The sequence below is a fragment of the Anguilla rostrata genome, chromosome 5 (genome assembly GCF_018555375.3).
Source record: "Anguilla rostrata isolate EN2019 chromosome 5, ASM1855537v3, whole genome shotgun sequence".
NCBI classification, from domain to species: domain Eukaryota; kingdom Metazoa; phylum Chordata; class Actinopteri; order Anguilliformes; family Anguillidae; genus Anguilla; species Anguilla rostrata.
Window position 1 is genome coordinate 25,773,290 of NC_057937.1, and position 15,111 is coordinate 25,788,400.

Genomic DNA, 15,111 nt, shown 5'->3' on the forward strand with positions numbered 1-15,111 from the left:
GTACCCAGATTATTGGTGTCCTTTTTCTTTAACATCGCTTAACCTCAATGTCTTGTCCATTGCTTTAAAAAACCAAAAAAAAACAAAAAAACAATCAGTGTGAATAGTCCATCTATCCTCACAGGTTGTACACAGCTTTTATAACCATCAAGAGGAAATAACCATATCATGGAGTTATGTAGCTGTATTGGAATTTACCATACAAATATCCTGCATTTGTAGTGTCAGTTTTTGTGGAATTGCCCAAAATGGATCATTTAAGATGACTGAAGAGAAAAAAAACACCATTCGACAAATATCAAGGGAACAAACGGCAGATATTCTTGGAAGCTGGCAGATGGGAGAGGCATCCACTCTCTTTCTACTCTCTATTATTCTAAAACCCTGACTTGTGGTTGCAATGTTGGGATCAGTAACTTTGGAATAGCCACTGAACCCAGATAACCCAAATGTTAATATGGGGCGACAGCTCAGGAGGTAAGAGCGGTTGTCTGGCAGTCGGAGGGTTGCTGGTTCGATCCCCCGGCCTGGGCGTGTCAAAGTTTCACTGAGCAAGACACCTAACCCCTAATTGCTCCCAACGAGCTGACTGGTACCTTGCATGGCAGCCTTTCACTGTTGGCGTGTGAGTGAGTGAGTGTGTGTGTGAATGAGAGGCATCAATTGTAAAGCGCTTTGGATAAAAGCGCTATATAAATGCAATCCATTTAATTGTTTCCAGAGACATTATGCAAACGTCAGATAAAAAAAATCAATAATCCTTCAGTCTGGATTTTTCATTGTGGCAACCTTTTATTTCTTTTGTGGAAAGTACAGGAATCAGATTCACTTTTTCCTGCTTGCATTTGTTTTGAGCAAAAGGAACATTAAAACCAAAGTCTGAATTATATATTTAAAAAAAAAAAAAAAAAAAAACTTTATTCAAATGATTAGTAATTATCAAAACAAACCTTATAATTTTTTTTTTTTTTTAAAGAATGAAAAGCAGATTGGCAACAGTAAGACTGTAAGGCAGTCTTCAATAGGCAGTATGGCCCACTCGTGGGGGAGACTGCCACACAGCTGAGCTGGTGCGTTTGAAGTAACGGGGCTTGCTCTTATTGAAGATCTGCTCCAGTTTTGGCTCCTCAATCTCCCCAAAGTACGAGTCCACATCCACCGGGTTGAAATACTGATTCAGCATAGCTTGCTGGAGCTGCCGGCCTAAGTGAGGCATAGAAAAAAAAGGGGGGGGAGATTACTGTACGGCTGAGACTAAATATCAGGAAAACGCATGATAAACTCAACTGATTTCATGCTCCAATTGAACAATCGAGTGGTTAAAAAACAACAAGTGATTAAAGTGAGACAGAACAATAAAGCCGCGTTTCCACCGCAGGAACTTTACCCCGGAACTAGGAACCTTTTGAGGAACTCAGTGCGTTTCGACCGCAGGAACTAGGTTCTAAATTAAGTTCCGGGGTCTTTATTTTACCCCCAAAAACGTCCCTGCTCGGGGGGTAGTACTTTCCAAAAGTACCGGAACCTTTGGGGTGGGGCGCAAGCGCTGAAAATTTCTGATTGGTCGACTACTTGCAGTGTTTTATTTCAACCGCCATGTTTAAAAATCTGCAGCCGTAAACCGATTTATTTTCATAATAACTTCAAATCAAACTTGTATGTTGGTTATAGCCTGCCAACGTCTTGGAATTATGTGTGCTCTTCTGTTCTTTTCTTGCTTTAGTATTCATTTTATAAAATGCTAAGCATTCGTGCTGGGACAGCATATTACGTGCTAAAACATTCAAACGGGTTAATTCGGTTGCTGAATATTTTCTTCCGGATTTTCTGTTAGCCTGTTGTAATTGACTCAAAACGTTTGATACAGTTATGTGAGGTATGCGGTAGTTCTGCGTAATTCACATTGGTGATACAGTAAAAGCAAACTGGAAATCACCTTCCGCACTTTTTGTCAGGGTAAAATAACAGGTTAATTCTAGTAATCGTCCCTTTAGCTTTTTCAGACTGCCGTAATTTTACTCTGCCATTCTTCAATTCCACAAAAAGACCAGGAAGACTATGGACTAATTTATGGTGCATGGTTCGCATCTGGAGGGCACACTTCGCTGCTCGGCTAGCAGTAACTTCGAAGGAAAGCAAACGGTGGCTGTACCACTACTAATTTAAATTTTCACGCAAGTCCGAGTTTTCGTTCTATTCTTGTCATTTTGCGATTAGCCTATATGGAATTGACGATGAGAAAGTAATCAAACAGCAAATTGTTTACAACGTGTGCATGTTTTCTGCTGTTGTTGCCAGTTATATTGGAAATGTGAATGCATTCTGTCGCCTAGGATGTCAAGACATGAAAGTGAATGTTCGCATAAAAACATAATGAATGTGTTTGAGAGGATATATAAAACAGTTACAATCTGACTATTGGCCCGTTATATCCTATTTGTTGCATAACAACAGTCCAAGTTCAACTACCAACGACAGTTTTGCTTGACAACGGTAAAATATGCCCAAACGGCTGCAGAAGAATATTTCAATTCCAGGTGATTAAATCGATAAAAATCAATAAATACAAAAGTAACCATATATAGTCATTGTTGGTAACCCGTTGTATATAAGTAGAATAAACCCCTCCGGGCTGTCCCGATTATTAGAAAATAATGTAGGCTACTTCGGTGGTAATATGGGGTTACAGAAGAAATCATAGGACAGATGGACCAACGACAACGTCGCTTTTTCATACGTCAGTGGGCTAATTTGCCTAATCTTCGCGGGACTTTAGACCGCGGTGGAAACACAGACAACAATGGGCTGAAGGAACCTTTTAGTTCCTTGAAAAGTAGTTCCTGGGACTAAAAGTTCCGGGTACTTTTGGTGGAAACGCGGCTTAAGTAAATTATACAAACATAGCAAGAAACAATATTAGAGCCCGACCGATATATCAAACGGCCGATATATCCATTTCATTGTTAATAATGTTAATATTATAATAACAATATAATAATGTTAAATATTCTTTAATAAAGTTATTTGTTTAACCACTTAGCGCAAAGCCCCTAGTGGTCGGCACGCTGGCATGCCGAGATTACTGAACTCAGACATTCAGTGCTACTGCAACCAAAGTATGGGTTAAAAACAGAAAGGCTTTGTTTTAATTTCATTAGTAGACCATACACGACAACTATGCCGAATATGGAATTTCACAGCGCCACCATTGTCACTCTGGTCTTCATTTAACACGCACCCCCTCCCTGCAGTCTCATCTGCGACTACACCCCCCACCCATAACATAATGGCCAATATTGTCTATCTGGGCATTCATAAAAATATTCTGTCACCACTAAAAAACCGTATTCTGTCATAGCAACAAGATAAACCCAACAATAGCCCTAAGATATGCCAATACAGCAGTGAAAACGCTGCTCAATGAATAATGAAATAAACGAGACAAAGTTTTTTAAAATGATACCATGTCATTCTACAGTATATATCTGGGACTAAATATTGAATAAATATACAACCTTACCATTGGTTGTACGCGTAGAGATGTCTCTTTTGAGACTGAGTGGTTATATATTGTCTTGGACAATCCGTTTGTGAAATATATGCGCATTTGTGAAGCCTGGGTACCTTCCGAAATAGCTGTGCGTAATACCACACGTGTTGTTTACAGCATTGTCTCCTTTTTAGTACAGTCTGGCTTGATTGACAATTCATTTATTCAGTAGGTGAGAGTATAAGCTTTCTAACGACACATAACATGTCTAATTTTGCTTTTGGAATAGCATTTTATAGATCAACGTAACCGAAACGAAACGTTGTCAACAATTTTTCGTAATTTCTAGGAGAATACTATTATTATTGAGGACTTCTGGGCATAGCTAAGCCATACATTCGCTGATAGACCTATCTGACGTCATTTTCTGGAGCAAAACAGAAGCAGTTACACTGTATCATTGATTTACTGTCTCTGCCTCTATCTACTGAACACAGATAAAATTTCATCATTGCTTTGTAAGTATTACTGCTCAAAATATTTTGGTTATATACATTATTTTTGAAATTGAGTGTCTTTAAATAGGTTAGTGATATTATATAATGTGGATATTTCACACTGTAATGTAAGCGTTAGTTAGTAGTGTAATAGTTTTTGTGATGCGTGCAACAGTTGCCAAAACGTGGTGGACGGTTGAAAATTGTTTTCATATCGTCCCATCCCCATACAAGAAAACATACGAGAGTACAGAGTATAGAAATACATACTAGAGTTAATTATTACACATTTAGGTACTGTACAGCATTGTGACAATATTTTTGCATTATTTTTAAATATGATATCAATGTTTCATCTTAAACCTTCATAAGGGGCTCATTTATATGCTTTACAATGAACAAAAAGCATATATTCCTTTTTGGAGAGATTTTGGATATGTTTCTGGACCCCTAGCTATTTTAGACCACTGTACTGACAGAAAGCTTGTAATTACCACTTGAAAATGATGCAACAGTGAGTTTCTTGAGTAAAAACAGTTGATTTGTAGTGAAATATGTGAATTTGTTGTGATTTACAGTAATGCATGTCTAAATGCATTTAGACATTTTGGGCAGATTTGGAGACGCTGGGTACACTGTTTAGTTTTTGCTTCATAGATCTTTAGTAGTTCTACATATCCACCCTTAGATTTTATGAACTTGTGGTTACAAAGTCTTTGATCCAGGACATGTATAGTTTAACCTGCTGTATATATGCAATCTCCCAGTATTTCATTGCGAACTAAAAAAGAGCCTGTACTTTTCGAAAGTAGGGACTTTTTCAGGGGTAAAATAAAGTCCCCGGAACTTAATTTAGCTTTACCCTGGTTCCTGCGGTGGAAACGCACTGAGTTCCTCAGAAGGTTCCTAATTCCTGGGGAAAGTTCCTGCGGTGGAAACGCGGCTTTAGCTATTATTTTTAAATGACCTCTCATGGAAATATAGTAGATACCCTAATTGACTTAACACAGGAAATGTATGGTAACATGAAATGTGTGAAGTTGGGAAAAATTGAGTCTGAATGTCTTAGGCTGCATTCACACCAGATCAGGCAATGCGCGGTAGTGCGTTTACGCTGCGGCAGTGGGGACCGCATGGGGTGCCGAAAAAAAAATGCAGCGGCCTGCGGCAAGAAAGTTTAACCAGAATCGACTTTTGCCGGAACGCAACCCAACGTCACGCTGCAGTGGCCAATCACGTAAGTTGTTTAAATTACCATGTAGCAGTCCGCTGTTTACCGAGCGACCGTCAGATGAATTACTGACGCGATTCATTTCCTAAGATTTGATTTTATTATCGTCATCATGATTTGACAGTACCGGGTAATAGGACGAGTACCGAAACAATAATTACTAGCTAAATATCAATTTCGAACGTCGGAATTAAGCTGTATAAAAAATTCGCTATTTAGCAGTTCTTGTATGTTAGTTTATTGTACCTAACACTATGGAGTTCATGGACCAAACAATGATACTCTCCGAGTTGTGTAATCGCTTGGTTTATTTTGTGTACCCAGCTTCGACGTCTGCGTCTGGCTGGCAGTCTACGCTGCAAAATAACGATAGCAAGAAGCTTCCTTCGGTTTGCGTTTGTGTCCATTTATTTTTTTTTTTTGAGTTAGCGGACAGGAAATGGAGGGGGGGGGGTTAAAGTTCACAACACGACGACACACAAATGGGCCATGTAGTGACACGCCCACACCGCCGCACAACCCTGAGGCAAGGTGCTGCATTGCCTGATTTGTTGTGAATGCAGCCTAAAGCCTAGTTTTATGTAAACACTTGGCCCGAACTGTAGGTCACGTGGGAAAGACGTGGGGGTAGCCATCACAAGAATGTTACGCTGATGAAGGCTTACGTTAAGGGGTACTTCACAATCTCATGAATATAACAGAATGCCTTAATACGCCCTGGAAGCTTACGGTAAGGGGTAAATCACGGTCTCATGAATATAAATAACGGCTCAACACGCTCCGGAAAAGACATAGTGGTGGCACATGCCCTGATTCAATATGCTAATCTACACACAATTTCTGCATCACTATTGGCTGGGGTTCTGTTACTTGTGTTAATGAGCACTTTTGGCCGTTAACAGTTCAAAAATAACCGCAATAAGACACATTTTAAAGATGTTTTGGTACTGTTGGTGTTCCATACACACACACATACGCATATAATATACATATGCATATATATATAAGGAATAAACCACGACGGGCTGTCCCGTTATTGGAAAATAACGTACGACGGGGGTGGTGATGCGGCGGAGGCGAAGCTAAGGTCACTTAACCACCACCAAACCTACTTTCCAATGCGCCCATTGGCTAATAATATGAATTGTTTTAAATTTGATTAATTAGACCATGTATGCTACGTTAATCCTTACTCATTACTATGTGAATTTCGCTCAGCAGGAAGTCTGCCCAAATCGCATTCACATGTTAACAACATTATAATTACTCTCCGTAGAAGGGGACTAGGGGAGGGGCGATGCGAGATCCATGAGAGAAATGCCAAGCCTGCAAAAGCAGGATAAAATGTCAAAGCATAGCCTAATTCACTTCTTTTGAGGTAAACATTTCATTTAATTTTGGAAAATGCCATGGATGAGTGGACTTGACGCGCTTCATGCCTTGTTCAGGTCCCAACACCGATGAAGAGTGTTGTCATTTTGAACAGCGAATTGAGTAAGTGCATTTCTTACGATCATATTGGTAAATATGTGTGCTGTATTGCAACTTCTCTGTGTATTTGTAGGAATATTCAGTAATGCGCCTGTGTAAATTCCCACACTCTGTTCTGAAGTTATGAACGATTCAATCCATTGCATGTCAAAATAGGCTACCTCTGCGTCTGGTTATGTTAGAAGTAGTAGGCAGAACTCTTTGTTCGTATATGCTGTAACTATGTCACATTTCCTAACCATTTTATTTTTATTTTACCACCACTTAGCTAAACAGACAGACAAACAGACTTAGCTAAAAAGTTTCAGTATCATTGGTGGCTTGCATTATTTGTAAATATGTGGCTGGATAGACCATTCCTTTATTTTATATTGTTGTTGCTCTTGTCATTGTCATTTTTGTAAAGCACATTTAATTTGCACCTATTGAGCGAAATGCTGGCTGATGCTGCCAAGGCACCCAAAATGGTACACAAAACTTTGAAATAACCTGGAGGCGTGTGTGGATGGCATCTTCCATGTATAGTTTGTGTGGTGTCAATAAATGTTCCAAAATCAAAATGTCTTTGTTTCTTTCTTCTAAATGGCTCACTGAGTATTGCTTTGTGAAAAGTCTTTGTCTTAGAGGTGGGGAGGCATGAGGCCAGGTGTGAATAGCCAACGTAGCTGGCAGGTCCTCTTACCTCATAAATACTCATTACAGAAAGGCCATTCGCCCTCCCATTGTCACTTGGTGTTGAAAAATAGTAGTCACAACACTAACTTTTAGCAATTTATTATATATTTCTCATTGGATTTGCTAAAATATTGTCATCTTTTGATACCCAAGACCTTGATGAACAAATTTCAGTGATCCAAAAACTTTGTTACTATTGTATAGTGTGTTATTACAAAATTCCTGTGCATGTTCAAAACTACTGTTTACAGTTTGTGTGTTTTTAGAGCAATTTACAATCCACATATTATGACCTACTTACTGCAACCATATTATTGTAGCTTAGTTTGTGCTGAAAACAAAGATATGAAACACTTTGGAATCACTGTATATAAAGTTGATGAAATGTACACAGTGTCAGAGCATGGCACAATCACTAGTGTTCCTCAGTTTACCCTCAGACCCCAGAGGGTTAATCACCTGAAATTGAAATATTCTTCCGTGGCCGTTTGGGCATATTATTTTACCGTTGTCAAGCAAAACTCTGGTTTTTCTGGCAAGACCCTCTGAACATGCCAGCTAGCTTTATGATAGGTTCACCTTCACTTGTCACCTATCCAATATTAAAATTCAGCTGGGTTTTAGGTAAAAATAGTCTCACGGCATGCTTATCATCTCGGCTAGCTAGCTAGCTAACTACTGAATTGTATTCAAAACAGTGATTACTATAAACGCAATCGTTAACAAACATACAAAAGAAAATGCGTCCCATAGCCATAAGTTAAATACAGAATGCCTATTCTACTGTCCAAATAACGGACGAATCACTATTTTGCGGGATGGTTGGCAACTCTAAATGAACCCAGTAACTAGAACCGTGATTCAACGTTGCCATCAATTGCGAAATTGGACATTGAAAAGGGGAGGGGACAATTCAAAATCGAAAGAATAATGTTGCCGTTTTATCTGCTTTAGAATGCTGGATTTTGTAGTGCATTGATTTTAGAACCGTTAAAAGGCCGAGGTGCCCCTTTACTGAGAATTAATGCCCACCCTTGGACCTATCAGAATCAAGTATTCAGCCAAGCCGTTGTATAAATACCAGGGTTTTCCCTAAATTTTCAGAGGGCTTAGGCGCTCTCAGCTATAGTTTGGAACAGCGTTTTTTTTTAATATATGAAAAAACACTTTGACCAGCGGTTTTCATCATTACATTACATTACAGGCATTTAGCAGACGCTCTTATCCAGAGCAACTTACAAAACTTTTACATAGCATTTTTACATTGTATCCATTTATACAGCTGGATATATACTGAAGCAATTTCGGTTAAGTACCTTGCTCAAGGGTACAACAGCAGTGTCCTACCCGGGAATCGAACCTGCGACTTTTCGGTTACAAGCCCAGTTCCTTACCCACTGTGCTACACTCCGTCCTCATCAGAAAAAGACATTACGCTTGAACACAGCCTAACTTTGTTTAGCTACCAAGCCACGTTAGATACTAACGTTAGTTCAATCCAGGTATCTTTATGTAACGTCAACTAACGAGCTTCGCTGGCTAACACTGTCATAAAATTTTTCCCGACCGTGAAAACAGGATTACTTGTTTATATTTTTGACAGATGCTGCTAGTGGGTAAATCTATCGCTGTTTCCGTCGCAGCACTTTCGACACAAGCAATTCGGAAGCGCCACCCTAAAATTTCTTTTTACCGTGAAGAGTGCCTGACCCACAACCGCAGTAATGTGTTAACACGGCGGCACAATTATATCAAGAAATACCATCTTTGGGGAAAAAACCGCTATATTCTGTAAATGCATTTAACCTACCATGCATAAAAACACTCGTCAATCACCCACTTCTATTTATAAAGCCATCATAGCGCGGAGTGTTTAAAACCATAAAGCCACCGCTCCATTTTTTTTGTTTGTTTTTTGTCAGCGCATCACTGTTATTTTTACATTCATTCTGATAGGCCTATGTCGCCTAAATGCCTTTTTACGTTCATTCGGCTTAAGGCGCTCCGCAAAATCACTTAGGCGCTGCGCCTAAGCATTTCGATGGTAGGGAAAACCCTGAATACATATTATACATAAATAACCCCAACAATGAGGGGAGAAAAACAATAAAACATGTTAGCCTGACATTCTGTAGTATTTCTTTCATTAGGAGTTCATGGCATATAGTAGTTCATAATGAAGATGAGGAACTATTTTTTGAATTATTATCAGTTTATTATTTACTTCAGTACCCCTCAGATAGGGGTGATGGTGGAATTCATGCAGTTCATACTCTGTTGCTCAGATTAAGGATGAGTAACACGGTTTTTCCTCCATAGAGAATTCTTCGGCGGCTGCCTAAACCAAATCCCGGGCCGCCTGAAGATATTTCTGAGGTATTGGAAAAAAACCCAATGGTTTCAGAGTTATTTGACAGTCGGTTAAATTATGGTGCAATACGCAACTTTCTACAAGTTGAAGACTGCTGAAGACTGACTTCTCGTGTTCGAATCGCGCATTCATTCCGACAATCGACAGTGTGCGTCTTCGTTCCTCAGCTCACTGAAGACGACTGTGAGGAAGGAGTGTCGACAGTGTGGAACACGGACTCTAAGGTAAATATGTCCAATTAAGACCCATTAATATGAAACGAATATTATTTGTAATTAAATATTTTTTTAATCAATTAGGTTATAAATGATCCATAAAGGCGATGATACACTGGGAATCTTTTTGACATTTTCTAGCAACAGGCAACTAAGTTAACGATACATGACACAACGACACCTATATTAATGCTGATAAACCTAGATTATGATTGTATAGCAACTAGATCACCAGAACGCCGTCTGCTTATATTACAGTGAAATCACCTTTTTAATCATGCGAGTGAGCTCAATTAACGTTACTTCAGCTACTCAAACCGAACCATGTCCCGATGTGGGTCTGACATAGCTAACGTTAGCTAGGTAACGTTAGCGTTAACGTTGTCGTTAGCTAGCTAGCAAGCAAGCAACTCATTCAAAAAACATCGCGTTTACAAAGTAATATTAATTACTAATATTAATGACACGCGACATAGTTGATTAGATGCTAGTTAGTTTCTTTATTTTGTTGACGTTGTATAACATGCCTTTCCAGTTTTGGTAACGTTATAGCTAGCACCACTGTCTAACGTTACTATGTAGCTACCCGGCGGACGCTGAATGACGTTTCTTACAATCTGCCTGGAAAGGGAGGAGGAGGGGAAGTTTACCAAGTTGCGCTCACAGTTGTCATTGATCGCAACCTGTTTTCATAAATTTTCCTTTATTATCAAGCGCGCCAATGATCGGACTAATCAAATGGCAAGTAGCCTAACACACAGAGTCTTCATACCGTGTTAGGGGGATTAAATCATAAATTAAATTTATCCGTTAAAAATCCATTTTAATCACCAAGTAGTCTACACTTAACAAACAAGATACACCAGTCTGTTATCTACCATGTTAGCTTTCAGAATAACAAGCAAAAACAAAACCTGCACTTCAAGATTGTTTACAATCTACGCATTGCAGATATTTGCCATGAATACGAGTGCGGAGAAAGAAGTGCATGTATCCGCAAATAATGTTGATTAAAAATGTGCACAATTTCGAACTGCAAATGAAAATAAATGTTGGCTACACGGCCTAGGCTACTCGCTAAACCTGCCTATTTGGGGAGAGCTGGCTATATATGATAGTATTGAGTAGCCTATTTTGTGGATTAATTGTATTGATGCTCAAGGAAAATCAGGGGAAGTTTCCGCCACTGCTTAGTGATTAAAACAGATTTTTCTAAATCGCATTTATCATTTAATCTCCCTAACACAATGCAAAGAAGCTGTGTGTCACTTTCCAATTGATTAGTCAGATCGTTTGCATGCTTGTTAATCACTGAAAATGAATGAAAACAGTTTGAGATCAATGATTAGTTTAAAGGGAAGTTTTGCTCCCCACCAATTTTCAGCTCACCAGTCGCAGTACATTTGCGCTAAGCGCATTTGCAGCAATGTTCTTTATCTGTCAAAATGACGGATGGCATTTGGAATGTTCTGTCAAAGCTTCTGAAAATCGGTAACGTTAAATGATGGAAAATTCTCGGTTAACGGAACCCCTGATAATAAAAGCTAATTTTGACATCTAGTCCTAGGCCTGTTGCAAAAATGTATTGAGTATTGTACTCTATTTTTGTTCAAAATTAAAATAAAATACACCTTTAATGATCTATCAAAACTTTTGTCTTACATCTTTAATGTTGTCATGGACTGAATACTCTAGTAATAGTGTGGGAAAGTTAGAGGGTCTACGGCGAGCCATCAAAACACCGGCCGCGTGGAAAGTACCACTCAACACAGGAGGTGCCACCTAAGACCCATTCTGAGCCAGGAAAAACCCTGAGTAACGATGTTTTTATTTATAAAAATTTGCCTATGTTTGAAACTTGATTTGACTGTTTGTTACAAAAGCCTGTTATGCCTATAGAACATACAGTTCATTGGTTGTAAAACACAGCTTTAAAAAGCTAATTACTCATCGCTAAACAGCCTTATTATTGACAGCATTGTAAAATCATGACTAACTCCTTCACATACATGCCAAATGTGGTCAATCTATGCCCATTTAGGGGCTTCTCTATTTAAAGCTTTATAACTCCAGATGTGAGCATCACAGATACTTTAAAAATGTCTTAAATGAAGCAAGACATTTGTACAATTTACAATACTACAACAGATTAGTTTATATTCATAATTTAGGTAAAAATAAAGTGCCACAAATGCAACTGTCTAGGCAAAAAAGCTTTTAAATTTGCTTTTTTTAAAGTTTGCAATGAAATACTGAGAGATCCCATTTATAAAACAGGAAACTCACTTTTGCATCATTTTCAAATGGGAATTACAAGCTTTCCGCCAGTACAGTGATCTAAAATATCTAGCGGTCCAGAAATGTACCAAAAATCGCTCCAAAAATGAATAAAATTCTTTTTGTCCATTATAAAGCATATAAATGTGCCCCTTATGAAGGTTTAAGAAGAAACATTGATATCAGATTTTTGATATTATGCAAAAACATTGTCAAACAATGTAGTACAGTATCTAAATGTGTAATCATTATCTCAGTATGTTTTTCTGTACTCTACAGTATGTAATGTTTTCTTCTATGGGGGTGGGACGACATTAAAATAATATTAAACCTGTCCACCACGTATTGGCGATGTTCCAGCTAAACATCATGAAACACAAACGCTACCAAGCTACTGACTGAGCTACCAACGAATGCTTACGTTACAGTGTGAAATATCCTCATAATAAAATACCACTTACCTATTTAAAAACACCGAAGTCCAAAAATAACATTTATAACTGAAATATTTTGAGCAGTAATACTTACATATCAATGAAAATTTTATCTGTGGTCAGTAGATAGAGACAGAGAATCAATGCTGTTGTTCTCCTCTTCTGACAGTCCATAAAACTGGATCAGCTTGGTCTATCGGAGTGGTGATGGACAACAGGCTGTCCCTCTCCAACAACATTGCAGCAGTAACCCGGGCATGCAGATTTTTCCTGTACAACATCCGCAGAATCCGCCCCTTTCTCACCACCTACTCAACCCAGCTCCTGGTCCAAGCAATGGTTCTATCCCGCCTGGACTACTGCAACTCTCTTCTGGCTGGACTACCGGCATCTGCCACCAGACCCCTGCAACTCATTCAGAATGCTGCGGCTCGTCTGGTCTTCAACCTCCCCAGACACTCCCACGTAACTCCCCTGCTCACTACCCTCCACTGGCTGCCTGTTATAGCTCGCATCAAATTTAAAACATTGGTCCTAGCATACCAGGCAGTCAAGGGATCAGCCCCAGCATACCTCCACGAGATATTCAAACCCTACATGCCAGCCAGATCCCTCCGTTCTGCTACCTCAGGACGCCTAGCACCTTCCCCTCTTCGCACCTGCACTTCCAGAACACGTCTCCTCCCTGTGGAGGTCAGAACAGCTGAGACACTGACCCATTTCAAACGACGACTGAAGACTCACCTCTTCAGGCTGCACCTCTCCCCCTCCCTCCCTTCCCCCCTGTAAATGACTAAACTTAGGGTTGTAACTAGGCAGCTGTTTCATAGGTGACTAGGTGCATTAACTGTCTTAACGACTACTTGTATTTTTTCCATAGATTGCGTTGTTGCCGTTCTCGTTGTTAGTGTTAATCAGTTTAACCATCAGGGTCCAAGTTGAACTATGCGGTTGTTCCCTGCACTTGGACCGGTACTTCTCTCTAGGGGTTTCGTCATACTTGTTCCTGGTTATGGTTATACACTTTGTTGTACGTCGCTCTGGATAAGAGCGTCTGCCAAATGCCTGTAATGTAATGTAATGTATCAGCAAACATATGCCTTAGCTATGCTCAGAAGTTCTGAACAATAATAATATTTTCCAAAAAATGACTAAACTCATTGATAATGTATCAACGGCTGCAGTGTCTTTTACTGCTACCGCAGAGTGAATGTGTAAGGCGGCAATGGTGATTCACAACTTTTGGTTACGCTGGGCTAAAAAACGCTATTCTAAAAGTAAAATTAGACATGTTATACATCGTTAGAAAGCTTATACTGTCACCTACTGAATAAATGAATTGTCAATCAAGCCAGATTGTACTAAAAAGGGCGACAACACCGTAAACATGTGTGGTATTACGCACAGCTATTTTGGAAGGTACCCAGGCATCACAAATGAGCATATATTTCACAAACGGATTGTCCAAGGCAATATATAATCACTCAGCCTCAAAAGGGACATCTCTACACGTAAAATCAATGGTATGGTTGTATATTTATTCAATATTTAGTCCCAGATATATACTGTAGAATGACATGGTATACTTTGAGAAAAAATGTCCTTGTTTATTTCATTATTCAGTGAGCAGCGTTTTCAGTGCTGCATTGGCATATCTTTTGGTCTATTGTTGGGTTTATCTTGTTGCTATGACGGAATACAAATTTTTAGTGGTGAAAGAATATTTTTATGAACGCCCAGATCGACACTATTGTCCAGTGTGTCATGGGTGGGGGGTGTAGTTGCAGATGAGACTGCAGGGAGGGGGTGCTTGTTAAATGAATGACCTGAGTGACAATGGAGGCACTCCATTGGTGTAGAAACCATTTGGCATAGTTGTCACGTATAGTCTACTAATAAAGCTAGAACATTGTTTCCACTCATAGTTTTGTTGCAGGAGCACTAAATGTCTGAGATGAGCAATTTCAGGATTCTGGGTTCCGTGAAGGGGTTAAATTATAACTAGAAGGGGGAAAATGAGAACGAGAATTTTCCTTCCAATCAAATTTGATATTACACTTTCAGTCTCAACTCATATAATCACTACTGGCCTTATAACCTCTGCCTTCTTCCCAAAGTCAGTAAGTTCCTTGGTCTTACCATCATTGTGCTCAAGACAGTTTTAAGAGCACAAAGAAGTCAATGACAAGCTGATATGCAGATTAATTTCCCTCAATATGCAACTAAAAACTAATTTGTCCACTATTAAGCCATTCTTGAATGTGTATGAAATATGATATCCATATTCCAATTGTAGTCAGATCAACATATTCAGTTGAATAGGGATTAGCCACACCCACTCTGACTCCTCAGCCATTGTCAGAGGCCATGCCTATCTAGATGTTTTCCCATCAAACTTCATATTCAGACCAATATGTGTTCCTAGATCAC

The 15,111-nt window shown here is 39.2% G+C and overlaps 1 protein-coding gene across 3 annotated transcripts in view; it reads right to left on the reverse strand.

Moving 5' to 3' along the window:
• Positions 1-772: 772 nt before the first annotated feature.
• incenp (inner centromere protein) overlaps positions 773-15,111 on the reverse strand; it is a 129,166-nt gene continuing 114,827 nt past the window's right edge. For all 3 annotated transcript variants that reach the window (XM_064335670.1, XM_064335669.1, XM_064335671.1), the window contains one exon: positions 773-1,203. In XM_064335670.1, coding sequence (XP_064191740.1) covers positions 1,019-1,203 — 185 coding nt within the window. In that variant the 3' untranslated portion in view covers positions 773-1,018. The remainder of the gene's footprint in view (positions 1,204-15,111) is intronic.